The sequence below is a fragment of the Astatotilapia calliptera genome, chromosome 2, assembly GCF_964374335.1.
Source record: "Astatotilapia calliptera chromosome 2, fAstCal68.1, whole genome shotgun sequence".
In the NCBI taxonomy this organism is placed as follows: domain Eukaryota; kingdom Metazoa; phylum Chordata; class Actinopteri; order Cichliformes; family Cichlidae; genus Astatotilapia; species Astatotilapia calliptera.
Window position 1 is genome coordinate 13,281,146 of NC_137423.1, and position 27,793 is coordinate 13,308,938.

The 27,793-nt window shown below is 38.5% G+C and overlaps 1 protein-coding gene across 2 annotated transcripts; it reads right to left on the minus strand.

The window, feature by feature from the left end:
* Positions 1–4,104: 4,104 nt before the first annotated feature.
* Positions 4,105–26,377, minus strand: LOC113032224 (NACHT, LRR and PYD domains-containing protein 3-like). Of its 2 annotated transcripts, XM_080305623.1 has the most exons (12): positions 26,307–26,377; positions 19,115–19,254; positions 18,895–19,008; positions 17,839–17,902; positions 17,472–17,682; positions 15,509–17,312; positions 15,211–15,384; positions 13,532–13,705; positions 11,820–11,993; positions 11,125–11,298; positions 10,643–10,689; positions 4,105–10,516 (listed from the first exon to the last, which is right to left on the minus strand). In XM_080305623.1, exons 1-12 carry the CDS (start codon positions 26,352–26,354, stop codon positions 9,957–9,959), a joined length of 3,684 nt encoding a protein of 1,227 aa, XP_080161749.1. In that variant the 5' UTR covers positions 26,355–26,377; the 3' UTR covers positions 4,105–9,956. The 2 variants fall into 2 exon arrangements, with proteins under 2 accessions (XP_080161749.1, XP_080161746.1); XM_080305620.1 differs by lacking the exon at positions 26,307–26,377 and having other exon boundaries at positions 19,115–19,806.
* Between the last annotated feature and the right edge of the window lie 1,416 nt (positions 26,378–27,793).

Below are 27,793 nucleotides of genomic sequence, written 5' to 3' on the forward strand. Positions count from 1 at the left end.
GGAAAAATATATGTCAATGCTTTTGCATTCTTTCAGAAATGTAGCTGGGTAATTATGTCATTGGCATCGGTGAGCCACTGTCAATATGTGACATATTGAAATCGCGTTTGAATTTGCGCTTGTTTTTTTGCTTTCACTTTGCAATCGTGCGAACTGTGTATAGAGAGCGACAGCACTGATCTGTGAGTGATGATAATTTGTGCACCAATTCCTCTGACATCGTCTTATTAATCGTTAGCTTACTATGCAAACATGAAAAGTGAAATCTCCCGCAGCAAGCTTAAACATGTGAGAGGTTGATCGTGCAGAGAATCGCTGAGCTTATGTGAGTGAGTGTGTAAAAGCATTTCAGTTCTGCTGAGCCAAACAAGACAGGTCAGGGTGAAGAAGTGACAGCCAAAGAAAAGCTTACCACAAAACGGAGAAGTTATGACAAATCAGAAAGTGCAGCTTTATGGTTTCATGGACAAAATAATTTCTGTGGCTGCAATATGACGAGCTAAATAACCAGGGCTGCACATAAGTGGTCCGTAGGTGCGCATTCGCTGTCAAAATAAAAAACACGCACAAGGGTTAGGGTTAAATTTAAAAACTGTACTTTTGAGTTAAAATATATATTTATAATTTTAATAAATGACAAATTAAAAATGCATGAACATTTTTTTTGTATCGAAAAAATATCGAACCGTGACACCAAAGTATCGAACCGAACCGAACCGTGAATTTTGTGTATCGTTGCACCCCTAATATATATATATATATATATATATATATATATATATATATATATATATATATATATATATATATATATATATATATATATATATATATATCGGGGTTCAAGAGTGGTATGTTGGTCACATGTCCATCCGCCAGGCAACATAGTGCTGTACAAGTAGCGTGAAAAACAAACTTCAAAGTAGCGCTACACGTTCAGCGGGAGTCGTGGATGATGAGCGGCGATAAACTTGCGAAAAGCAAGTTATGCTCAACTCCACCGGTGGAATCTGACAGCGTGGAAAAGTGTGAAAACATCCACGATCACCAACGGATTTGAAGGGCTGGACTGCTGCATGATGGAGAGGAGGACACCGCCACGGCCCTTCTGAGGGTGTTCGACACTAACAACGAGGATTTCTTTGGTTTTGAAAGTGACAACGAAGGAAAGAAGCTGAGAGTGGATGATGAAGCCATCCTGAGCCTGTTCGTATCTGACACTGGTGTGCTGTAGGTTATTGTTATGTACTACATTTGTTACTCATTTATGAAGCACAGTACATGTTTCGTACTTGTAATTACCGCTACTTGTACATATACCTAAAAAGTTATGCAAATATGTACCCATAACTTGTTTTTCAAAATATTTAAAAAAGGGGTGTGTCTCCAAACAGCCATCTCTTTCCTGACAATTCGCTTTGTGCATATTCTCTTACATATGATAAGTCAACATTGAAACACCTGCGGCTTTTAGTCAGGTGCGGCTAATGTATGTACAAAACAGGATTTTCCCCTGATTTTAGCTTATGCGGCTAATATTCAGGTGCGCTTTGTAGTCCGGGAAATACAGTACTCAAAAACCAAGATTTAAAATAATATCTTACTGTTTTAAAAAAGAACCCATTTATGAATAAAAGACTGTAGTATTAGTTAAATCATTAGAAGCTGCTTATCTCATAGTATAAAGCCCTTACCAGGCCTTTGTGGCACTTTTATTTAAACTGTGTTGTTTACTTGTTGTTTATTGTAGACTGCACTATTTTGACACTTCATCATGCTGCTGCAACAATTTCCCTTGTGGGATCAATAAAGTACCTATCTATCTATCTATCTATCGTCTGTCTAAGGAGCTTGGAAAGGACCTTTTTTTTCCAAGCTGCCTCAACTACGATGACCTGGATGACTGCCAAACTTCACAGACGTCTATCTATACAGCTCGCTAAAGGCATGTGTTAGAACCAGTGATCTTATGTCCCAAAGAGGGGAACCAGACAGAGCTGTCCACTTTGACTTAGATATTAAAGCAACTGTAACTAGAAAAAGTTGCATTTCCAGTGAAAATGCAGTGTGAATGCTGTGTAGTGGAATCTGAAAACAGCAGAAGAAGGAGAACTATCTGCTGAAAACACTGTGTACAAGCTGAACTGTTTGCTGAAAACTGCTTTATTTGAAAGACTACACTGAAGAGTGTCAAGAAAGCAGGGAGAGTGCAAGGAGGGAAGATATGTAGTAAATGTCACATGTAGGATTTGAACCTTTGCCACCGGATCTCACGGCAGCTGCGCATCCCACTGCGCCAAAGCAGTTCTGGTCTCAAACAAAGATATGATGAGAGAAAAAATGTGCACTGTGCAGAAGAAGCTAAATTGTACTGAAAAGAGGTAAAAATTGCTGAATGTACAGCAAAAAAAAGAGATAAGGAACCTGAAAATTGTGCTGAAAAGAGGTTAAGAAGCTGAAGTTTGTGCTGAAAACAGCTGAAAAAGCTGGAATTTGTGCTGGAAAGTAGTGAAAAACTGAAAATTTTGCTAAGCAGTCAGCAGTCACTATCTCTGGGGGGCATCACAACTATTGTAGACCCCTTAAAATGTGGCTGATTAAAAAGCTTCCAATAAGTATTTTTTCTCCTTTTTTTTTTGCTTTAGACAGAAAAAACGTAACAAAAAAATGTTTACTTGGTGGGCAGCAATGAGCTAAAAGCCCATAAATGTAAATCAGATGACCTTCACTGTAGACCATCAGACTATTGCCCTTAAATAGAAGGCAACTTTTACTTTTGCACTAAAGCATTAATACTAAATGTTCTTGGTTTCGTCATTTTGTTTATGAAAGAGACATTGGTAGTTTAGCTTGCATATGCAGCCTCATCTTCACACTTTCTACATTTAAACAGATTCACACTGTTCAAGACAAACAGTCGCCTGCTGTATTCCAGTAATTCCACCCTGCTTCTCCGCATTGCTGTTGCTGCTTCCACAGTGTTTTGTAATGGGTGAATTACCAGCAGTGATTTGCTCTTTTACAGTTTTGTTAATCCTGAATAAAAGACTCCCTGACAGATTAGTGCGTGTGGGCTGTTTGTCATTCAAAGCCCTTTAACGAGAAAAGTCTTTCGGTCTCTGGAAATTACAGACAGCAGAGAAGAGGTTTAGTGTTTTTCTGCCTTCTAAGAAAAACTCAACTCAAGGCATGCACAGATGCAGAAAGAGAGTGGGAGATTATCTGTTTATTTTAGCTAATGTTCATATTTAATGGGGACACTCTAAACGGCAAAAACAGAGGTTGCATAATCACATCTACTTGTTTGAAATGTGCCTTTGTGAGGATCCTTCAGGCTATTTATTCTGAGCTAGGAGCACATGCTTTGTATCGTAGTGTGGGTATTCTACTCTTTTTGCTAGTCGCTATATAGACGTCTATAATTTAGATATCTATAAAGCATATATTTTCCAGATACACGTATGTGTTCATTTTTAAAAATATGGTATATTAACCAGATTTAAGATAAAAGCATCATGCAGATGCCGGTTCTTCCACATTCACCATGAGCATGAATATTATTTTCAAGCTTTCATTAAATTAGATGTTACAATGGAGCCAGAGTCTGCAAGCACAGTTACGGTGTGTGAGTTCATAGACAAATATGAAGCTAAACTGCCCAACAAAGGCAAAGTCCAGCAACTACACGAGTCAGGCTGAAGCTGAAATTTACTAAACTAGCTACTTTACCAAGAGATTTCTGTTTTTTTAATTCTCAATAATGAATGTATTTGGCTGCCAGGAGAACACATGGGATTGCATAAACAGCACACCACTAGGTTTTTCGTTATGAAATACATAAACAGTTAATGATAATGACAGATAATCGGTATCAGTAAAACTACAATTATCTTAATTCTTTTGGAATTGTAAAAGAAACTCACAAGACTGGAAATGTACAGATACTGTAGATGGTGTGGACCCTGAAAGATTCCATGAAAAAAACCTTCTTGGTGTGATGATTGATGGTATAAGCTAGAAATCTCATATAAAATACATGCATTGTCATAATGCGGCTGTGTGCAGGTAAGATGAGGACCCAATCGCAAACTCACAGAGGCAGGATGGAACTCAAAATTCACAGCTTTATTGTTAGAGAGCAAAACTACACACTGGTACACAGAGAAACACACGGCCATGAATGAAGGAGAACGCGACACTGAACTGAGGGAGACATGGACATAAATACACAGAGGGTTAACGAGGGAAGTAGGAGCACACGGGGAACACAGGTGACACTGATAATCATAACGAGACACGGCATGAGTAAAACACTGATGGGAGACTGTCAAAGTAAAACAGGAAGTACACAGAGGTGCAGACAGGAGGAGAGAGAGAGAGCACAGACATAACGGGCTGGGGAAAACATGGAATAAAACACAAGGAGTGTAGACAAGGGCTCACAGATACACAGAGGGGCACACAGGGGTTAAAGTCACAAGGGGAAATCCAATAAGGAACATCTTAACAGAACAACCTAGGAACCAAGGCAAAAATAAAGAACAAAATACAAAACACACGAAAACTAAGAATGCTGGGTCAACATGACCCAGGATCATGACATGTATAACAAAGTTTCAAAAAGCATTTCATTATTTCAAGCAATTTACATTTGGGACCTCATATTACTCCACATTCTCTACTGACCACTAATTTCACCAAATTTGAATTACTGTTCAGAGGTTTCAAATGATGAATGGTTCACTGTCATCATTTACCATTTTGCAAGAAAGGGCCATGAGGATAATTCTAAATACTGGTCACAGAGATCACACAAAAGCCTGTTCTTGAAATCAAACATACTGAAATTTACTGATCTGGCTCATTTTCAAACCACACAAATTATGTTTAAAGCCAAAAACAACGTGCTCACTGACAATATTCTAAAACTGTTGATTTGAGGGGAGTTCAGTTTAAAACATCTGTGTCCATACAACAGTAAAATCCCAGTATCATGGCATGAAACTGTAGATGTGGCTAATGTGTATATACATGTAAATGTGTTGTCTCTTTAAATGTGTAACCGTGATTATTTTCATGTTGGATTGAAATAAAATATCTCCCTCTGCTGGTACTGCAGCTTACTGCAACTTTTGCAGCTCACGCTTAGCCTCATTGGGAAATGGACACTGTGGACCAGCGTGTCTATTATACGCTTTGCCATGATACTGGATTGGGAGTGAAGCTATGGAACAAACTTGGTGAGAAACTAGAGCAATGACTCTAGTTTTGCAATATACAGGGAACAAATATGGCTTTGACTGGGTGTTCTCACCCAGTATTTATCCTCTGTGTGATGTAGAAATCTCAATAATATATGATGAACTTGTCATTTTCCTTTTTTGTTATTGTATTATTTTAACATATTCAAAATAAAACCACATGATATCATAACACAAGGTATGCAGAAGAGTATCTTTAAACAAATAGCACATCAAACCTGGAAGCAGATGGGCTACAGCAGCATTAGATCACACTGGGTGCCATTCCTGTTAGCTAAGAACAGGAAACCAACCGATGGTGCAATTCATGCCAACTCACGCTATGAACTCATTAGAAATGAACAGCAGAAAATTGGAAAAATTGTGTGACGAGTCCTTTCAAAAGAGGCCAACATTCACCCCATTCAAACTGGAACTAGAAAAATTTGCATTTCCTGCGAAAATGCAGTGTGGATGCTTTAAAGCTGAAGCTGTATGCAGAAACTAGCTGAAAAAGCTGAAAAGTTGCAGAAATTGTAAAAACTTTGCAGAAGCAAATGGAATAACTTAGCAGAACTGCAATATCTTAGAGGAAACAAAATACTTGGCAGAAATACAATAGCATAGCAGAACTTAGCAGAAATATTGTATTTTACCAGAAACATGATAACTTCTCAAAAATACAAGAATTTAGGAGAAATAGTATAAGATAACAGAAAGAATATATTTAGCCAAAAATACTTAAACATTACAGAAACACTATGATTTAGAAAAATAGTACAACAGAGCAGAAATATATTTACCAGAGACACTGTGATGAACTATGAATATTGTAATTTTAAATCAATACTATGTTTTAGCACAAATACTATAATTTGACAGAAATACTATGTTTCAGCACAAATACTCTGGTTTAGCACAAATATTATAAGATAGCAGAAATACAATTATATAGCAGAAATGCTATTTTTAGAAAGAAAAATATAATATAGTAGAAATAGTATGATTTAGCAGAAATATTACAATATAGCATAATAACAATGATTTAGAACACATACTATGATTGAGCAGAATAGTAATAACTTAAGTGAAAATACTGGAAAAGTAAGATGACAAGCTGAAAAAAAAACGGAAAATGGTTAAGTTCCCACAAAACTAATTGTTGTTCACCTGTGGAAAAAAAAATAAAGAAATAAAAATAAATTTAAAAAACAAGAAGGAACAGCTAACAGATACACACAAAATCAAATATGTATACACAAATGCACAGAGAGAGAGACACACACAGGGTCTATGCCAGTCAACGCGTCTGAATATATTATATTTTTTTCCAACAATGAGATGCTGCCCTAAAGAGGGTCTCTCTCTCTCTCTCATGCACACACACACACACACACACACACACACACACACACACACACACACACACACACACACACACACACACACACACACACACACAGGGAGAGAGAAGCAGGTTTCAGTCAAGCAGCCTGGGAGCTGCTAAATTTGAATCCACAGAGGCTGTGTACTTTTTCCCGCCAAAACAGGTGCACACACGCAGCACAGAGACAGGATTTTTGTAGTCTATTTCTCATAGTGAGGATTCCCCTCAAACAGATGACCATAATTTCCTAACTGTATTGGCCAGAACGGTCATTCTTACAACGTTTTGTTTAGAAGAGATGGGGGAATCGTCAAGTGTTGAAAATTTATCATTAAAATATGAATTTTTAGAGATATATGACATCGATGACTTGTTGGCTTAGAAGCCACGAAGGCCCCAATATGCAAATTTGAATGCCTCAGCCCACATATATGATTGGCTGGCTGGGAAGCCGTCCAGGCCCTGATTTGTAAATTTGAATGTCTCATCTCATCCCTAAGATATGATTGGCTGGCTGGGAAGCCGCGCAGGCCCTGATATGTAAATTTGAATGCCTTAGTCCTCACAGAGGATTGGCTGCCTGGGGACCTGGCAGAAATATATAGAAATACTATGATTAGGCATAAATACTACATTTAGCAGAAATACTATATTAAGCACAAATCCTATAAAAAGCAGAAATACTGTACTATGATTTGGTAGAAAAACTATAATTAATCAGAAATACTATATTTAGCACAAATCTTATAAAATAGCAGAAATAGTATGATTTAGCGCAATAGTAATAACTTAAACAGAAAAATTGGAAAAGCAAAATGGACAGCTGAAAAAATGCTGAACATGTTGAGGGTCCCTCAAATATACTTGTTAAATGAAAAAAATCAGCAAAAAAATATATAACAGCCACACAATCACAAATATGTACACATAAGGAAACACACATGCACAGAGAGACACACACACAAGATCCAATTCAGTCAACCAGTCTAAATATATTGAATTTAAATCTTACAATGAGATCATCCCATAAAAAGGCTCTCTCTCTCTCTCTCTCTGACACACACACACACACACACACACACACGGAGAGAGAAGCAAGTTTCTAGCTCAGTCAAGCAGGCTGGGAGCTGCTGAATTTGAATCCACCAATCAGAGAGGCTGTGTACTTTTTCCCACCAAAACAGGTGCACGCAGCACAGAGAGACACAGGATTTTTGCAGTCTATTTCTCATAGTGACGACTCCCCTCAAACAAATGACCATAATTTCCTAACCGTAGGGGATAGAGCGGTCATTCTTACACCGTTTTGTTCAGAAGAGAGGGGGGAATCTTAAAGTGTTAACAATTTATCATTAAAATATGAATTATTAAAGATATTTGACTTGTAATGCACCATAACTGAGTAGAGCGAAGCAAAAATTGCCTTGACCTGCCCTCAAACAACGCTTTGTAACTCTAAATCTATTTGGAGCATCGATATCATTCTTTCACCGTAAGAGAAAGCAGGATTTGGTGAACAGTCATGGAAATTTTCAGGTCTCTGTGGAAATCCAACAAAAAGTTATGACGAGAGAAAAAAGTGGTTCATTTCCAGAGTTTGAAATCTGAAGAAATCTGAGCGAAGGACGAATTTCCTACCCTCAAACAAGTCTAACTCATTTCAGAACGGTAATAGGTGAGAAAGAAATTCTTGAATTGTGAGCGTCAGGAGTGTCTGAAGATATACTGGGACAAGCTTCATGTCTTAACTTTGTTTCGTTAAGGAGATATGACGATTCGAATATGCCTCTCATTACAGAAATCAAGCGGTGATTTTGAACAAACTCTCCATTGACTTTCTATGGAGAGTTTTCCGACTTTGTGTTGGTCTGAGGAGATTTGCAAAAATTCTATAAGTCCCACAACAATGATGGGGACATTTCCTGAAAGCCAGCAAAAATACCTACGTTTTGATGTATAATTTGTGGAAGTTGAGTGAAAATTGAGCAAGTAGCAAGAAGTTGTTCGGACATGAAGAGAAGACTGCAAAACCTTCAGTGGCACACTGGAAGCCAAGAGCATAGCAACCACAACGACGCATGTATTTTGTGAAAAATCACAATTTTGCAACTGAAAACTTTAAGAGGCATAAAAGTAAAACGGTAAAAGATTTGAAAAAGCTGATTTATACCTGAATAGCCCAATAATTTGAGAACATTTTAAAGTTTGAATGGTTGCTCTATGTGAAAATATGAGGAAGTAGTTAAGTTTCAAAAACAAGCAAATTTTAGCAGAATTGCAGAAGTTTCCCATTCATTTCAAATTAAAGGAAAAAAAGCTTAATATTTTAAAAAGTATAATAGTGAAAAATACCAAAAGACATAGCCGTCATTAGCAGAAATAGCAGAATAGTTTAAAATTTGAACGGTGAAAATAGCACAAAAATTGTGGAAGTAGATCCACGGCGAAAAGTGTACGGAAACATCAAGAAGGAACTCAATAGTGTGGATGCTTCCACACAATAAAAAAAAAGTTACACTTCCTCAGAATTTTATGTGTTTTCATCTTATCTTTAATAAATATTATGTTTAAATAGTTTGCGGATTGCTTTCTATGTTCATTTACATTTTATACAAGTACTTTTTGAAAACACCTCTACAAGTATACTGTTAAAAAAATATGAAAATATTAACATTTTTACAACATGGTAACAACATAACAAACACGTTTACAGCCTGGTTACAACAACTGTTTTGCTAATTCCCTCCTTTAATAAATGTATAAGGGGGTATCCAGTGCAGCCAGCAGTCAGTTTGTGCATGACAGATAAAAAGTGCTTATAAACATAGATTAAAGCGCTGCATGAATATTTGTGAGTGAATGTGGCTAATAGTGAAACTCACTTTGAATGCTCAGTTAGTGTAGAAAAATACTACAAGTACCAGTGCGTTCATTAAAAGTGTTACACAAGAAATCTTTAGACTCTGATATTACTAAGTAATAATTAGCAGGAATCTGTTTCTTTCCAGGACACGCTCACAACCAAACTCAGTAAGCCTATCTGTCTCGTCAAAATGGAAAACAATAAACAAATGCATTTTGTTGTTGAGTGACTAATCACCAGGTGGCAGCAGTTATAACTCTTACTGTCTTTATCCTTTGCTTTTAAGGACACAAGAACAACATTCAGTCACATGTGAGTTGAAAGACAGCTCAAACGTGAATCTGTGTAATGAAAAGATATACTTGATGTACATCTGGATTTGCTCTGTAGTACTGGGTCTGTAGCTGTGTGTGATCCTGACCAGTGTGACACAGTCAACAGTCTGAGTTTATTTAACAAAAGTGAATTATTTCTGCAAAGAACACAAACGTACCGAGGAAGCCAGTGATAAGTAAGACCAAGACCAGAGTCCAAACCCAGGATACAGAGGTTCATCAAACGTGGTGTTGAAGGTGTGGAGGTGGATCAGCTTGTCAGAGGAGACTCTGTAAAAAGACAGAATGCCAGCAGGACAGTCCACATACACTGCTACTCTGCCAGAGACAGAGGAAGAAGAGGAACAGGAAGAGATGGATGTTCCTTTTGTATCATGCCAGATAGAGTAACCACCATCGGTGAACAGACTCCAGGACTGAGGATTCCCTCCAAACCAACTGTCATTTCTTTCTCCTCTCCTGCTGATTCTCTTGTAACTCACTGATATATGCACACCTCCACTCCACTCAACCTCCCAGTAACAGCGGCCAGTCAGACCATCTCTGCACAGCAGCTGATGATTCTGGTCAAATCGGTCTGGATGATCAGGATATGACTGATTTTCTTTCACATATGTCACATTCCTGTTGTTGTCAGACAGTTTAAGGTTTCTGTTTACTGTATCTGTGTTGACTGTGAGCTCACAGAAATCTAATGAAGACAAAAGGACATAATCTGCTCATTATTACCTTTTCATGAAAACTAACGTTGGAGATCATCTTCATCCACAGTAAGTTTTGGTCATTTTAATTTTGACTCATTTTAAAACATACTTACACTTCCTCAGACCTTGTCTGAGCCACTGGACACCAGCAGGCTCCAACCTGAAAGGAGGAGGACTGTCAGGACCAACACAGTCTTTTCACAATGCACTTTCATCCACACACTTCACTTATTTACTGCCAGTGTTGGAGTAATAACTGTGTTCTTCACAAATGCATTTTACATCAGTATGGAACACTTGTAAACAAGCTGAATACACAGGATTAAAGTCTATTTGATCTGTTCTTCTTTGAGTTACCATTCATTTATTTTTACTGTTATCATCACTTTACTATTTCATGAAGTACATGAAATGTCGCTCTACAAATAAAGGTCAGATCCACAATTTGTACACACTAAATCTGTTGCCTTGTTTCTTCTAATAAAGTAATGAAGCATTCATACAGTAACTATCCAGTTAATCTACTTATGGCTATACCTATTTAGCTTTTTTCTCCTCTTTGTCATTATCTTTGAGTGCAATACATTTTCCATACTTGAGACTCTGTAGTCTCCAACAGGGATCTTCAAGTCCAGAAGATAGCAGCCTTTTTCCTGAGTCTCCTGGGTGATTGTAGCTCAGGTCCAGCTCCCTCAGATGAGAGGGGTTAGAAGTCAGGGCTGAGGCTAGAGAAGCACAGCCTTCCTCTGTAATCAAACAGCCTGATATCCTGAGAACACACAAAGAAATTAAATATTTTATCCCTTTTTTTCTGTAATGCAGTGATCATTACTGTTAAATTACCATTGCTATTTTCATCTGCAAGTATTCATATTTGGCAGTATGGATCTGTTCTGCCAAGTGGCATGAAGAGTGCAGCAACTGCGGGAAGGTTAAAGCTGCCTATATTATATGTCATAAATGAGTTTTGGGCTAGTATTAAAACAAGCTGACCAACACTATAAATTTTCCGTTTTGACATAAATACAATATTTTAATTTATTTTAATGATAAAGAGCTGTTGCTCTCAGAGAAATAGATTCATATCTAAACAATAATAAAAGCCACTGTATAGAAATGTGCCAAGGTGTGTTTTAGACTGGACTAGACTGTTGAGATGTTGAAATCAACAAAGGTACCTGAAAAATGGTACCATAGGAAGAAACAGAATAGATGTGCAACTGGTATGACACACAAAAAGATTATACTAAATTTAAAGATGACCATTTGATTAGGTTAGAGAAACCTGACCTGAGAGTTTCCAGTCTACAGTGTGGATTCTTCAGTCCTATCAACAGCAATTTTACTCCTGAATCTTGCAGGTTGTTATTATTCAGATCCAGCTCTCTGAGACTAGAGGATTGCAAGCTAAGAACTGAGGACAGGGCTGCACAGCTTGCTTCAGAGAGGTTACAGACACTCAGTCTAAAGAGACAATAAGAGAAATAACATTTTAAGTGAAACAAGTTATCAAGATCTTATCACATTTTTGGGGTGTTTACTTGTAAAAATAAATAGCCCAATTAAATACCTTCGGTATAGTCAATACTAGACAGTAAAGAAATATATAGACTAGTGCCATAATGCCATAACCGCAAAACACGGCAAATCTTCGTTAGCGAGTTAGCACGCATTGTCCTGTTAATGGGGCTGCACAGAGCTTATATTATATTTTTACATAGTGTGGTGCCATTTTTGGGAGCATTTCAAGTTGCTATACAATCAATACAACAATTATAGCCCAGATTTTAATAAATATTATTAAAATCTGGGCTATAATTGTTGTATAACTGTATAATTGTATAATTGCTGTATAATTGCTGAAAATGGCACCACACTATGTAAAAATATAATATAAGCTCTGGCGGACTTGGTTCCATGGTAGGTCTTAAAGGGTTAATAGAACTATTTTATCACAGTCATGCTAAACACCAGATGACTGTATAATGTCAGACTGTACTGTCTATATTAGTGCTGTCAGCGTTAATCTCATTAAAATGAACTTAACGCCATAACCGCATTAACGCGGCAAATCTCAGTTAGCGAGTTAGGGCGGATTGCCCCATGCCCCATTTTTGGGAGCATTTCAAGTTGCTATACATCAATACAACCATTATAGCCCAAACTTTAATAATATGTCTGCATTAGGTGCATAGTAATTACATAAATTGCAAAAAAGTGCAATAAACTACAAAAAAATTGAAATTCGTTTTTGCTTTTTTAACATATATTTCTAGTTAGAGAAATTTAAGAGGCTTATCCCTCAAAACTGTAAATACAAAAAAGTTGCACAAAATAGTTTCCTACCACAGGAAATTTATTTTGAGTGTCTTCATAGTTTTATTTTTGAAATACACCAATTTTTATATACTGCAGGAAAAACGAAAATAAATATTATACTGCAAATTTGCAAAAAAGCAGCATATGCATCAAAATAAGCTATTTCCAGCAGTGCAATTTGAGTCCTAAGCATCCCAGAAAAGACACAGAAAGTCATAAAGTCAAAGAAAATGAAAATGACGTCACTTCCGATTTTGGGCAGGTAATGGCGGACATGCAAAAGTTCGCGCTGACGTCTATTCCAACGTAGGAAGTGTTATGAACAGCTGATCGGATCGGCAAAGCGTGTTTCTGGAATATTATGTTTTTGTTGCTGCAAGTGCTTTTTATGCAGTTTTTGCAAAGCTGTATGTGGAAGGAAACTGTGACCTAGGACAAGTTGATGGCATAAGATGTAAGTACAACTCCTCCGGTTTCATATGCAAAAAAAATTATTGCGCTAGCTTACGTGGTTGCAGAGCTACCGGGATTTAAAAATAGTTACGCAAAACAGAGCGTGCCCGCTCCGACCGGCTCCAAACGGTTAACTAAATTGACTTTATTGGTGATACTGGAGATAGTATTGAAACAACTTCTTTTCCCCTAACTGTTTTCCCTAGAGCAGCACTGTACTGCAATCTGACCTGAGAGTTTCTAGCGTGCAGGAAGGACCCTGCAAGCCACAAGACAGTAGTTCCACTCCTGAATCCTGCAGGTCGTTGTTACTCAGGTCCAGCACTCTCAGGCTGCAAGTTTGGGAGCTGAGAACTGAGGCCAGGGAACCAACATTTCGTTCTGTTATGAAACAGCCATTCAGCCTGAAGAAAATGATGAATAGTAATATTTGTGTTAAAGTGACATGTCAGTCGTTTTTGAATAAGATGTAATCCTATCTACCCGTCTAATCTATCTAAAAGTGGCACTAACTCTTACATATTCCACATTACTATTGTTTGAAGAACAGAAAACACGAAAATCATGAAAGCATAAAATTATCAATGAGAGACCATAACTGCGTGTGAGATAATATATGAAAAAAAAGGTAGGTATTCCCCCAGCGTGTCCTTGGTCTCCCCAGGGGCCTCCTTCTCGTGTGACATGCCTGGAACACCTCATGCAGAAGGTGCCCAGGAGAATCTTAATTAGATGGCCAAAGCACCGCAACTGTCTCTTTTCAACGTGGAGGAGTAGTGGCTCTACTCTGAAACCCTCTTGACTGAACTCCTCACCCTATCACTAAGGAAGACGCCAGCCACCTTTACATGAAGCTAATTTCTGCTGCTTGTATCTGTGATATCATTCTTTCTGTCAATAAACAGAGCTTGTGGTGAAAGGTGAGTATAGGGATAAACCGTTAAATTGACAGCTCTGCTGTTGTGATCAGCTCTCTCTTTACATGACAAACTGGTACAGCATCCCCATCACTCTCTGACTGCTTGATACCTCGGTCAATCTCTCACTCCCCTCTCCCTTCAGTCCCCTCTCTCCTCAAGGATCGCAAGCAGAGGAGTTTAAGACCCTGAAATACTTAAACTCCTCTGCTTTGGGGCAGAAACTCATCTCTGACCTGGAGTGAGCACTCCACCCTTTTTTGGCTGAGGACCGGATTGCAAATCACACTCTGCTGCAAATCACACCAGTGAGAGCTCGAGACCACCACCTGAGGCCAACAACAACAAGGCAACATCCTCTTCTAAAAGCAGAGATGAGATTCTGAGGCCACCAAAGTGGAAGCCTTCTGTCACTTGGCTACAACTAGAAATTCTGTCCATAAAAATTATGAATGTATTCAGTGACAAAGGGCTGAGTCAGACACCCACTGAGAATAAGTTCGACTTACTGCCAAAAGATCAGACCAAGCTCCAAGTTTTTGCTTCAGCTACCGCCTATTCCACATTCTGCTTGGACTACCAGTACCTATCAGCAGCCTCCAAAGTCCCACAGACTAAAAAAGAAGGAGCTGGAGGGAGAGTGTTTGGTGGTCGGGCCTTAGCCCATGGGGCCTGGCCGGGTGCAGCCCAAAAAAGCAATATGGGCTTCCTGTCCTGTAAGCCCACCACCCACAGGAAGTGCCAAAGAGGTCAGGTGAAATGGGTGTTGGGCGGTAGAACTTTTCAGTCAAACATCTAAATCATTCAATTCAAGTGTTTCAATCATTTCCATAGCCACAGGTGTATAAAATTAAGCATCTAAGCATGTAGACTGGTACGACAAACATTTGTCCAATCCAGATGCAAAATTTCCTCACTACTAAAAATTCCACAATCAACTGCAAAATGGGATTTTCTTTCTTTTAGGTAAGGCAGAACTATATCCATCTGACCTGAGATTGTCTAGCATACACTGTGGACTCCCAAGTCCAGCAGATAATATCTTCAATCCTGAATCCTGGGGGTTGTTGTTACTCAGGTCCAGTTCTCTCAGTCTAGAAGACTCAGAAGTAAAAACTGAAGACAAGGCCTCAAAACTTCTCTTTGCAAGGGTGCAGAAAGTCAATCTAGGTAAAACAACATAGGAAAGACATTTATTTAGCCTTATTTTCTGTTTCACAGAGAAGACTATTCACTAATTTCAAATATCTATACACTTTGTTTTCAATACATGTGTACCTGTGTACTTACACGGCTTTTCTTGAGGCTTTGACCACAGGCAACAGCCTTAGAAGAGCCTCCTCTGAAGCAGAGTATTTCTTCAGGTTAAACACATCCAGATCATTTTCTGATGACAGTAAGATGAAGACCAGAGCTGACCACTGAGCTGGAGACAGTTTATCTATAGAGAGACTTCCTGATCTCAGAGACTGTTGGATCTCCTCCACAAGAGAACGATTGTTCAGTTCATTGAGACAGTGGAAGAGATTGATGCTTTTCTCAGCAGACAGATTCTCACCAATTTTCTTCTTAATGTGCTGGATTGTTTCCTGATTGCTCTCAAAATGTCTTTTTGTGTCTGTCAGTAAGCCTTGAAGGAGACCCTGATTGGTCTGAGTTGAAAGACCCAGGAGGAATCGGAGAAACAAGTCCAGGTGTCCATTCGGACTTTCCAAGGCCTTGTCAATAGCACTCTGGTGGAGATATTTTAAATAATTTCTTTCTTTAAACAGTTTAGACCATAAAGGCATTTTTAGCTGATCTTCCAGCACATTAATACCAGAGTTGATGAAGGTCAGATGGACATGAAGAGCAGCCAGAAACTCCTGAACACTCAGATGGACGAAGCAAAACACCTTGTCCTGGTACAGTCCGCTCTCCTCTTTAAAGATCTGTGTGAACACTCCTGAGTACACCGAGGCTGCTCTGATATCGATGCCACACTCCGTCAGGTCTGATTCATAAAAGATCAGGTTTCCTTTTTGTAACTGGTCAAAAGCCAGTTTTCCCAGAGATTCAATCATCTTCTTGCTCTCTGAATTCCAGTGTGGATCTGTTTCAGCATCACCATGATACTTGATCTTCCTTACTTTAGACTGAACCACCAGGAAATAGATGTACATCTCAGTCAGAGTCTTTGGTAGCTCTGCTCCCTCTCTAGTCTTCCGTACATCGTCCAGAACTGTAGCAGTGATCCAACAGAAAACTGGGATATGGCACATGATGTGGAGGCTCCGTGATGACTTGATGTGGGAAACAATGCTTGTGGCCTGGTCTTCATTTTTGAATCTCTTCCTGAAGTACTCCTCTTTTTGTTCATCGGTGAACCCTCTGACTTCTGTCACCATGTCAACAAACTCAGGAGGAATCTGATTGGCTGCTGCAGGCCGTGTGGTTATCCAGAGGTGAGCATAGGGAAGCAGATTACCCCTGATGAGGTTTATTAGCAACACATCCACTGAGGCAAATTGTGTAGCATCAGTCAGGATCTCAGTGTTGTGAAAGTCCAGAGAAAATCGACACTCGTCCAGACCATCAAAGATGAACATGACCCGAAACTCATCAAAGCTGCAGATTCCTGCTTTTTTTATGTCAGTAAAGAAGTGATGAACAAGTTCCACCAAGCTGAACTTTTTCTCTTTCAGTACATTCAGCTCTCTGAAAGTAAATGGAAATGTGAACTGGATGTCCTGGTTGCTTATGTTTTCAGTCCAGTCCAGAGTGAACTTCTGAGTTAAGACTGTTTTCCCAATGCCGGCCACTCCCTTTGTGAGCACTGTTCTGATCTCTTCCTTTTTTCCAGGTAAACCTTTAAAAATGTCTTCTCGTTTGATTGTTGTTTCTTGCCTGTCTACTTTCCTGGATGATGTTTCAAGCTGTCTGATTTCATGTTCATTATTGACCTCTGTAGTATCCCCATCTGTAATGTAGAGTTCAGCGTAGATCTGATTCAGATGGGTAGGGTTTCTTGCTTTAGCAATGCCCTCAAGCACACACTGAAATTTCATCTTCAGACTGTATTTAAATTTATGCTGACAAACTGCAGCATGGCATTCTGAAAGAACACACACAAAGCAGGATTTTTAGAAGTACAAAGGTACATCAAACCTACCACCAATTATGCATTCTCCTAAAGCATGAGTATTTGAATCTATCAGTCGATCAGCCATTTAGTCTTCATTCAGTGGGGTAAATCTTTGGAAGATTGTCTTACTGCTCTGTAGACAGTCAGCCAGCTTCCCCTGGTTCATTTTTCTTAGGAAGTGCAGCGTGCTCCTTAGAAATGAGTCTTTCTGCTGTTTGTCGTCACACCCCAAAAATCTGTCATCCTCACACTCATTGCCTTCTGAGTTATCTGGACTCACACTCTTCTGCAGGTTTTTCAGTTCATTTTTCCCAAAAGGGATAATATTGTCCTCCAGTTGCTGTAATAGAACGTAAATGAAGAATACAATTAGACTAATGAAGCCACACATCAGATCTATGGTGGCCAGACTGGCAAACCACAGGTTTGCAAAATATAGCATGGGTATGTCTGTGAACTGACCATATTTAAAATATTAGTTTTAACATGGACAAACCATAAATTTGGAGTCCACGTCATACTGATGACTTTGATCCTCTGAGTTCTCCCAGTCCTCAATCCTGTGGATGAACCATAAAATAATTAGCTTATATTATCTCTCATTAAATAGCATAAATAGGAATAAATGCTTAAAAAAAGTAAACCTTTTTCCTTGTTCTGATAAGGGTTTACTTTTCCAGGTCCCACATCTATAGAGTCCAGATTCTACAAAGATGTGCCTGCCAACATTATTTAGCACTATAACTTATTAGCACTATAACTTATTAGAGTCGCCCTAAAATCAGAACGTCCATGCCCCTTTCAGGGTGAAAACAAGGTGCTATAGCAGCTTTCAAAGAAGCACACTGAACTGTTTAAGAACTTCACTACAAAACATAATTGCTACAGTTAATCATGTTTTCTGTGCAGCAGGGAAACAAAAGGACAAGCATTACAACTGATATATATTTTTTTTAAATTTACGCTGCTCCTACAACATGTAGATGTCTACCTGCAAAGATCTGCATAGCATCAAATCAATGAATCCGGGCCAAGCTTGACATTATGCTGTCCCACCTAATCCTTGAACCACTAGAAATGCCTAATGATTTTAACACATGTTAATTTGTTATCCTCCTCTATGGGTGCAATAACTGCTCCTGGTTCTACACAGTTTGTCTATCCTTGTATTGTAAGCAGGGAGAAATAGCAAATGATGACCAAACCAGTTCAATTGGTGGAAAGATTATGACAATATCCTTATATCATCATCTCCCTGAGACATTATGACTCCAAAAAGTTTGAGTTTTAAACTGTGAGGGAAGAAGTATAGATCAAGGAGGCTCATGAGAGACAAATTAGATTTAAAAAAAGTTTGTATCTTTAACTAAAACGTACACTGTGCTTGAAGCTTTCTGACAGCAGGAAATATGGATTCCTAATATCAGTGTGTGTGTGTCTATGTGTGTGTTAGTTGTGTACATTAGCAAAGCTCTCCTGCCCTGTCACCAGATGTAAGAACCATTACACAACAATTCAAAGACACATCAGAGACATTTTACTGACAGCTTACTTCAGCTCATCAGGATCTTGCTTTTTAAACTTATAAATCATGCTTTTTGACTTGTTGCTGTTGAAGGAGACACAGCTGGGTGAAGATCCAGAAGATTGTAGTCTGTGATCAATCCTGAAATGAAAAAGCAATGATAAATGTTAATAAATGACTTTCTGTAAATATTAATTTTTTTAAAATAAAAAAAAGTATTGTGTCTAAAATTCCTCTCCAAATTTACCTTCCATCAGCAATTTTTTTAAAATAAGACTCCATTGGCTGGTCAGTTTTCATGGACACAGAATTTAGTTTATTTCCAGTTTCAGGTCCAGCAGGTCCATTAGAGTGTGGCATGTGCTGCTGCTGCTGCTGCTGCTCAGGCTTCAATACAAAGGACACACAGAGCAGGGATTGTGAATGATAATCAGGTGCTGAGCTCTGATACAGAGAAGATAAATAAATATAAATAAATATAAAAAATACAAAAATAAGTTGACCAATATTATACGTGTATGTAGAAAGGAGTATTATAGTAAAATATTGAACAACAATAAACATAATATGAAGGGAATATGGGATGTTTTAAACGGTATCATTAAAAATAATTCTGGACAACAAAGTTATCCTCAATACTTTATCGACAATGGCAATATTATGGAAAACACTGCTGATAAGGTCAACAGCTTTAATCATTATTTTGTAAATATTGGACCAAAACTGGCAGAACAAATTCCTGAGTCCATCAGTAGACTGTAGTGAAAACCTGATTGATAGGAACCCTAACTCAATGTTCCTCACATCAGTGGAGGAAAAAGAAATAATTGACATTGTACATACAGTGGGGCAAAAAAGTATTTAGTCAGCTACCGATTGTGCAAGTTCCCCCACTTAAAATGATGACAGAGGTCAGTAATTTGCACCAGAGGTACACTTCAACTGTGAGAAACAGAATGTGAAAAAAAAATCCATGAATTCACATGGTAGGATTTGTAAAGAATTTATTCGTAAATCAGGGTGGAAAATAAGTATTTGGTCACCTCAAACAAGGAAAATCTCTGGCTCTCACAGACCTGTAACGTCTTCTGTAAGACGCTTTTCTGTCCCCCACTCGTTACCTGTATGAATGGCACCTGTTTGAACTCATCATCTGTTTAAAAGACACCTGTCCACAGCCTCAAACAGTCAGACTCCAAACTCCGCCATGGCCAAGACCAAAGAGCTTTCAAAGGACACCAGGAAAAGTATTGTAGACCTGCACCAGACTGGGAAGAGTGAATCTACAATAGGCAAGCAGCTTGGTGTGAAAAAATCAACTGTGGGAGCAATCATCAGAAAATGGAAGACATACAAGACCACTGATAATCTCCCTCGATCTGGGGCTCCACGCAAGATCTCATCCAGTGGGGTCAAAATGATCATGAGAACGGTGAGCAAAGATCCCAGAACCACACGGGGGGACCTGGGAGATTGACCTGCAAAGAGCTGGGACCAAAGTAACAAAGGTCACCATCAGTAACAAACTACAACGGCAGGGAATCAAATCCCGCAGTGCCAGACGTGTTCCGCTGCTGAAGCCAGTGCATGTCCAGGCCCGTCTGAAGTTTGCCAGAGAGCACATGGATGATACAGCAGAGGATTGGGAGAATGTCATGTGGTCAGATGAAACCAAAGTAGAACTTTTTGGTATAAACTCAACTCGCCGTGTTTGGAGGAAGAAGAATACTGAGTTGCATCCCAAGAACACCATACCTACTGTGAAGCAAGGGGGTGGAAACATCATGCTATGGGGCTGTTTTTCTGCCAAGGGGACAGGACGACTGATCCGTGTTAAGGACAGAATGAATGGGGCCATGTATCGTGAGATTTTGAGCCAAAACCTCCTTCCATCAGTGAGAACTTTGAAGATGAAACGAGGCTGGGTCTTCCAACATGACAATGATCCAAAACACACCGCCCGGGCAACAAAGGAGTGGCTCTGTAAGAAGCATTTGAAAGTCCTGGAGTGGCCTAGCCAGTCTCCAGACCTCAACCCCATAGAAAATCTGTGGCGGGAGTTGAAAGTCCGTGTTGCTCGGCGACAGCCCCAAAACATCACTGCTCTCGAGAAGATCTGCATGGAGGAATGGGCCAAAATACCAGCTTCTGTGTGTGCAAACCTGGTAAAGACCTATAGTAAACGTTTGACCTCTGTTATTGCCAACAAAGGTTATGTTACAAAGTATTGAGTTGTATTTTTGTTATTGACCAAATACTTATTTTCCACCCTGATTTACGAATAAATTCTTTACAAATCCTACCATGTGAATTCATGGATTTTTTTTTCACATTCTGTCTCTCACAGTTGAAGTGTACCTCTGGTGCAAATTACTGACCTCTGTCATCATTTTAGGTGGGGGAACTTGCACAATCGGTGGCTGACTAAATACTTTTTTGCCCCACTGTATGTGTAAATATAAAACATCTACTGATTGTAATGATATTGACATGAAAATCGTCAAGAAGGTCATTGAAGGAATTGTAGGACCTCTAACATATATTTGCAACTTATCATTTCAGACGGGAAAAGTGCCAAACGAAATGAAAATAGCTAAAGTTGTGCCGCTGTATAAAACCGGGGATAGACGCCACTTCACAAATTACAGGCCTGTTTCTTTACTACCTCAATTCTCCAAAATCCTAGAAAACCTGTTTAATAAACGATTAGACAAATTCTTAGATAAATATAAATTACTCTCTGACAGTCAATATGGATTCAGATCAAAAAGATCAACATCTCTGGCATTAATCGAATCAATTGAGGAGATTACAAATGCTATAGATCAGAAACAGTATGCAGCTGGAGTATTTCTGGATCTCAAGAAAGCATTCGACACTATCAATCATGACATATTAATTAATAAACTGGAACGGTACGGGATCAGGGGGGTTGTACTGCAATGGGTGAAAAATTATTTAAGTGACAGGAAACAATTTGTGAAGCTGGGTGTCCATTCCTCATCATGCTTGGACATTGCTTGTGGTGTTCCACAAGGCTCTGTACTGGGTCCAAAATTATTTATTATTTATATAAATGATATTTGTAAGGCATCTGATATATTAAAATTAGTATTATTTGCAGATGACACAAATATTTTTTGTTCTGGGGGGAATCTAAAGGAGCTGCTGGATACAATTACTTCAGAAATGTGCAAAATTAAAAAATGGTTTAACAGGAACAAACTATCGCTAAATCGAAGTAAAACTAAAATTATCTTATTTGGGAATTCCCTTAGAAATGCACAAGTGCAGATTCATTTAGATGGTGTGGAAATTGAAAGAGTACTTGAACATAAGTTTCTTGGTGTGATTATAGATGATAAATTAAACTGGAAGTCTCATATAAATCATATACATAACAAAATTTCAAGAAGTGTCTCAATCTTGAGTAAAGTAAAACACATTCTGGACCACAAATCACTCCACATTCTCTATTGTTCCCTGACTGCACTGTATTTGCACTACTGTGCAGAGGTTTGGGGCAATACTTACAAATGTTCGCTATCATCAATCTTTATATTACAAAAAAGGGCCATAAGGATAATCCATAAAACTGGTTACAGAGATCATACAAATCCACTATTCTTAAAATCAAAAATTCTAAAATTCACAGATCTGGTTCATTTTCTCACTGCACAAATTATATATAAAGCAATAAATAACCTGCTTCCTGACAATATTCTAAAAATGTTTTCTAAAAGGGAACGGGGATACAATTTGAGGGGGGAATTAAATTTAAAACATCCTCGTATCCGTACAACATTAAAAAGTTTTTGCATCTCTGTGTGTGGAGTGAAGCTGTGGAACAGACTAAGTAAAGATATGAAGCAATGTCCAAGCATGGCACAGTTTAAAAAGTGGTTTAAGGATATGGTTTTTACAGGGTACAGGGAAAAGGTAGAGATTTGATAGGGTGTTCTTGTCTAATATTTTCATGTGTGTGCGGGTGCACGGGTATGTTGGTATGGGTATATATATATATATATATATATATATATATATATTTGTAGGTTGTGTATCCTTGAGGTGTTAATGGGGTTATTGAAAATGTGCATATGTGCGTATGTGTATATAAGTATGTATGGATAGATAGAAGCATATATGTATATATATATATATATAAAAAAAAAATTACACATAACATATAATGTATTTGCAAGGAGGTATTTCTGTAGTCTATTGATACTAGATAGTGGAAAAGGGGTGGGATTAAATAAGCTTATGCTTCTTCCTGCTCCTTTTTGAACATGAACGTTATTTGGAGTTGTGGTTGCTCGTTTTCCTTTTGTTTTGCTTTGTTCATTTGTCTCTTTTAATTCTATTTTGTTTTACTTTTTCAACATGTTCAAAATAAAGATTCAATCAATCAATCGAAGGGTCGTGGATAGTTAGAGATCCAAGTCATACCCAAGCCTAGACCTTCACACAAACATCAAGCTGGGGGGAGAGTCACATTATACCTCTTACTCGATTAAAGCTATCAAGCACTGCAGCAGCTTATTGATCTCAGCACTGAGAACATGCAGGTGAAAGTTTTCACTCAAATAAACTCTCAAATAACTTCATGTGTCTTGAACAGATCTGTTACATAACATAATGAAACGTCTGTCAATGGAGCTGATAATGTGATTCAGATCTTTTATTATTAAACGCTTTCTTGAGTGATTCAAATATTATGTTACACCCGCAACAATAACACATTCACCCTCAGTTGTTTTCCTGAGAACATAATCAAACTGCTAATGTTTAACAGTAGGCTAATACCATTGCAACCGATCAGTGATCTACTCACTGGACTTTCAGACACAAAATCTATCAGTGTGCAGCTCTCTGGTGTCCCGAGCACTTCTGTATACAACAGCTGTCTTGCGCTGTATGTTAAACCTTTATAGGATGAAGCGAAGCAACACTTCTTCCTCTCTACATGCTTGCATGTTTCTCCACACCTTCGTTACATCACTGTGACCAGTTTGACAGGTTAGACTGTCTGAGCTGTGTTCAAAGAATCAGATATTATAATGAGAAATGACTTGTGCTTCTCAGAAACACTTATTAGTAAATATTATATCTCTACTTGGCTTTTGAATATTTGCTCTTGTATTTGCCCTTTATACATGAAAAAAATTGTGAAATACTTGTGCAGTAGTGGGACTGCGGGGGATAAATGTTGCTATCAGTGCAGTGTTCCAGAACACGCGCAGTTACTATAGCAGAGCTGTAGAAGGTTCTTAACCCATCAGCTTTATCTACTCCTTTATGCAAGGAGCACTGCCAGCACTACAAAATTACCTGCCGCAGGCCTCAGGTGTGAATGTCTCTGTACAAACAAGCACAACCACCTCGGTGGTGGATCAGTGATGGTCTTTGGAAACATATGCAGGTGAGGCAATGGCATCCCGACTGTCATGATGTGTCAGGAGGACTAACAATCACACGTTCAACTACAATAACACTGGAAATGAATCATATTCATATAAGCTTTGAGACAAGACTGAGGATTAAGATGAAGCAGTGTGAAATGTTGGTGATGACAGAAATTTAATGGATTCATAGGTAACTGTCACCTGAACACATTATAAGCAAGTGATGGGGCTAGACAGCATGGCTGTTTTAATGATTTCTGCTAAGACAAGACAATAATTACAGGCTCCAACTTAACTGCTGTGAAATCCCCAAAAAGGTTAATGAAAAAAAAAATATGCAGGAAGGTGGAGCATCCCTGGATCAGAATCAGTCTGCAAGAAATCACACCACAGGTCATTTCAACATGAATGTCCCTTAAACTACAGCCTGGAGAAAGTCCCGCTGCATTTCCCTGATCGGATCTTATCTATTTTAGTTAATACAACACAGTTACACAGCTCACGGCTGAAACCAGTTCAGTTCAGATGAAGGTGAACCCAGTTTAATGAAGATGCCATAAAATACTAGTAACTGGAATTTTGATATTGAAAATGAAAATTATCTTAACATTTTCTCCACCTTTTTAATTTTTTGAGTGTACAGTTTTAAAGTATTCAGTAACTACAGTTAAATTTAAATGAAACAGATTGTTATCATTATTATTATTATTATTAATATTATTATTATTGGTCAGGGAAAGTATGACTGGACTACTAATCTCCATGGAAACAATACCTGTCTATCCATGGCACAGTTTTTTCTGCCATGCCAGTTTTTACCACAGAGCTAAAAGAGCTAAAGTCACTATTTCAACCATGCTTGCTGCGGGGGGGCAAAATGTACAAACAACAGAAAGTTTCATCCTCTGAAGCGCAGTTTAAACCCGAGTTTAACAGCATGCTGAAGCCTCGGTCACTCTCACAAACTCACTATACACCAGCCAAAGGTTACAACAAAGCACAGAGCGGGACACTGACACACAAAACGACGTGATCATTTAATGCGAGTCCATAAGAATATAGTTCATGGTGATGATGACGATGGTGATAACCGGACGGAGATATAAAATAAACACATATACACCGATAGCTGCGTATACATATGTGCTCTAAATAAATTAATAAACACATCATGTCCGAAATGAAGTAGAAAGAAGTACGAACATACTGTAACAATGGTTAAATGTTATTTTACAGTGACATGTTGGTTATCTCTGCACGCTGTTGTTATTTCTTTAAGATAAATGTTTGGTTGTGCTGCAGGAAATAGGGAGTTAATGTGTGCAGGGAGGGGAGGGGCGTTCTTGTTGTTGTTGTGTGACTGCGGGGCTGAAGTGAAGTGTTGTACGAGGGCACTCTCCCCGGAGTTAACGGCCCGTTTTCCTGTGTTGCCGAATAAACGGACAGACTGAGATCCAACCGTCTGGTTCTTGTGAACGTTACAATACTTATAATCCATAGCCTATACTCGACAACATCATCAAGCAAAAGCATCAGGAAACGTCAAACAGTGAAAGTAAACATGACCAATAATGATACAAACAGGCTGAGTGTGTGCCTGTTTTTGATGCGTGCTTCTGATGGTGCCCTCAGCTTATTTCCTCGATCTGTTACTCGAGGGTCAGTCCGCCCGCCGTGCATGGGTGAAGAATCTAAGACGAGCTTCTTGCCATGTTTAAACTTCTTCAGGAAGTTTAAACATGGCAGATAGACACGTCATCGTATTATTAACAGCGGTTCTCTTTTCCCAAGTCCTCATCAATTATTCTACACAAATTTCTTTGATGAAAGAAAAAGCCATCGGGAGAGGACACGTGAAGTCATTTTTGGACGAATTCCAGCCCGTAGCTGATGTGTCGAATAAACAGAAGTTCTGACTCCGTTACTTGAGCATAAGTTATTTGATTATAAGTAACTTGAACATAAGTTACTAGTGTAAGTAACCGAACCACTGCTGTTGTCAACGAGCAAAGCATTCAAATCTGCACCCATTACCTTCAAATTGAGGTTTCTCACGGAGAACATCGTGTGCTCGGCTGTCATTCTCACAATGAAACTGAAACACACATAACAGTGAGGCGTTTGAGGAACGTCAGAAAAGGCCAGTAGCTCTTTAAAAGATAAAAGACAAATTTACAGGTTCACAGAAACTGTTTTCACTTTCTCAGAAATGCAGCAACTTATTTCTTGAAGTCTGACAGTATTATTCAATGCATGTCTATACTCAGTATTTCTAATATAAATATCACTATGAAAAGCAGTGATATGTGTAACGTTACAGGATATATTAGTATTCTTTGAGCTGCAGCCTTAACTGGAGCCTTAGCTGGAGAAACTGATCAGGAGGGCTGGCTCTGTGGTCGGCATGAAGCTGGACACTCTGGTGACAGTGGCAGAGAAAAGGACATTAAAGAAACTGATGGACATTATGGACAATGCTGGGCATCCTCTGCACACGGCCATAAACAACCAGAAGAGTCTGTTCAGTGACAGGTTGCTTCTCCCCAAGACAAGAACTAACAGACTTAAAAACTCCTTTGTCCCACACGCCATCAGACTGTTTAACTCCTCTCTGGAGGGGAGAGGGAGGGGAAACAGGAGGACAAAGAGGGGGGAACAACTAAGCTGTAGTGCCTCTGCACCTCACTGTACAATACCTTGTGCAATACTTTTTGTAAATAGTCAACAGTGCAATAGACTCAATACTTGAAATGTGCAATTCACTTGTATTTTTATTTTTTATTCCTATTTATTCTATTTATCCCCTTTGTATATTTTATTTATATTTGTCTCTGTATTTATATATGTGTGTGTGTGTGTGTGTGTGTGTGTGTGTGTGTGTGTGTGTGTGTGTGTGTGTGTGTGTGTGTGTGTGTGTGTGTGTGTGTGTATATATATAACAGTTCTGTAACTGTAACTTTGGTCGTTGCTGTGCTTTTTTTGGAAGTCGAATTTCCCAGAGGAACCCACCCGAGGGATTAATAAAGTTATATCTTATCTTATCTTATCTTATCTTATCTAACAGAGAAATTGTTCAAGTTTCTATATAAAAATTAAGTTGCTTCCCACATGGACATGAAAGTGGTTTATTGTTTTTCTGTTTGGCATTTCTATATTTTATCATGTCCGCTAAATCATTTTGCCCTGTATCTGTTTGCCTTTAGAGTTTATCTGCTTTATGTTTGTGGTAATTATTTTTACGGTGTACATTCATTTTGACTGCCAGGCTGTGAGCATTGTGTGACGTGCTGAGTGCAGTAAATACCAATCAGCCAATCTGATAAGACCATCTATCCATCCCTCTTCAGTATGACTGAAATCATAGTTTCTTTATTGATTAATATTGTTGCTAAAGTATGTAAATGTCAGTACAGCTGAAGCACACAAGTGAGGTCAGTCTGACGGGCTCTTCACAGTCAACTCAACACTTAGTTATTAATTTCTACTCTGCGACCAAAATACAAACTTACAGTGTTTGTCTT

Bases quoted from the DNA above. Each gene is read 5' to 3' on its own strand.
- LOC113032224 (XM_080305620.1), bottom strand. From the start codon at position 19,431: ATGTTTATTGTTGTTCAATATTTTACTATAATACTCCTTTCTACATAC. The intron at 17,903-18,894 runs GTAAGCTGTCAG...GTTCATCCACAG, and splicing joins CAAGATCCTGATGAGCTGAA to GATTGAGGACTGGGAGAACT. The intron at 10,690-11,124 runs GTATGGAAAATG...TCCTCCTTTCAG, and splicing joins TGGAGACTACAGAGTCTCAA to GTTGGAGCCTGCTGGTGTCC.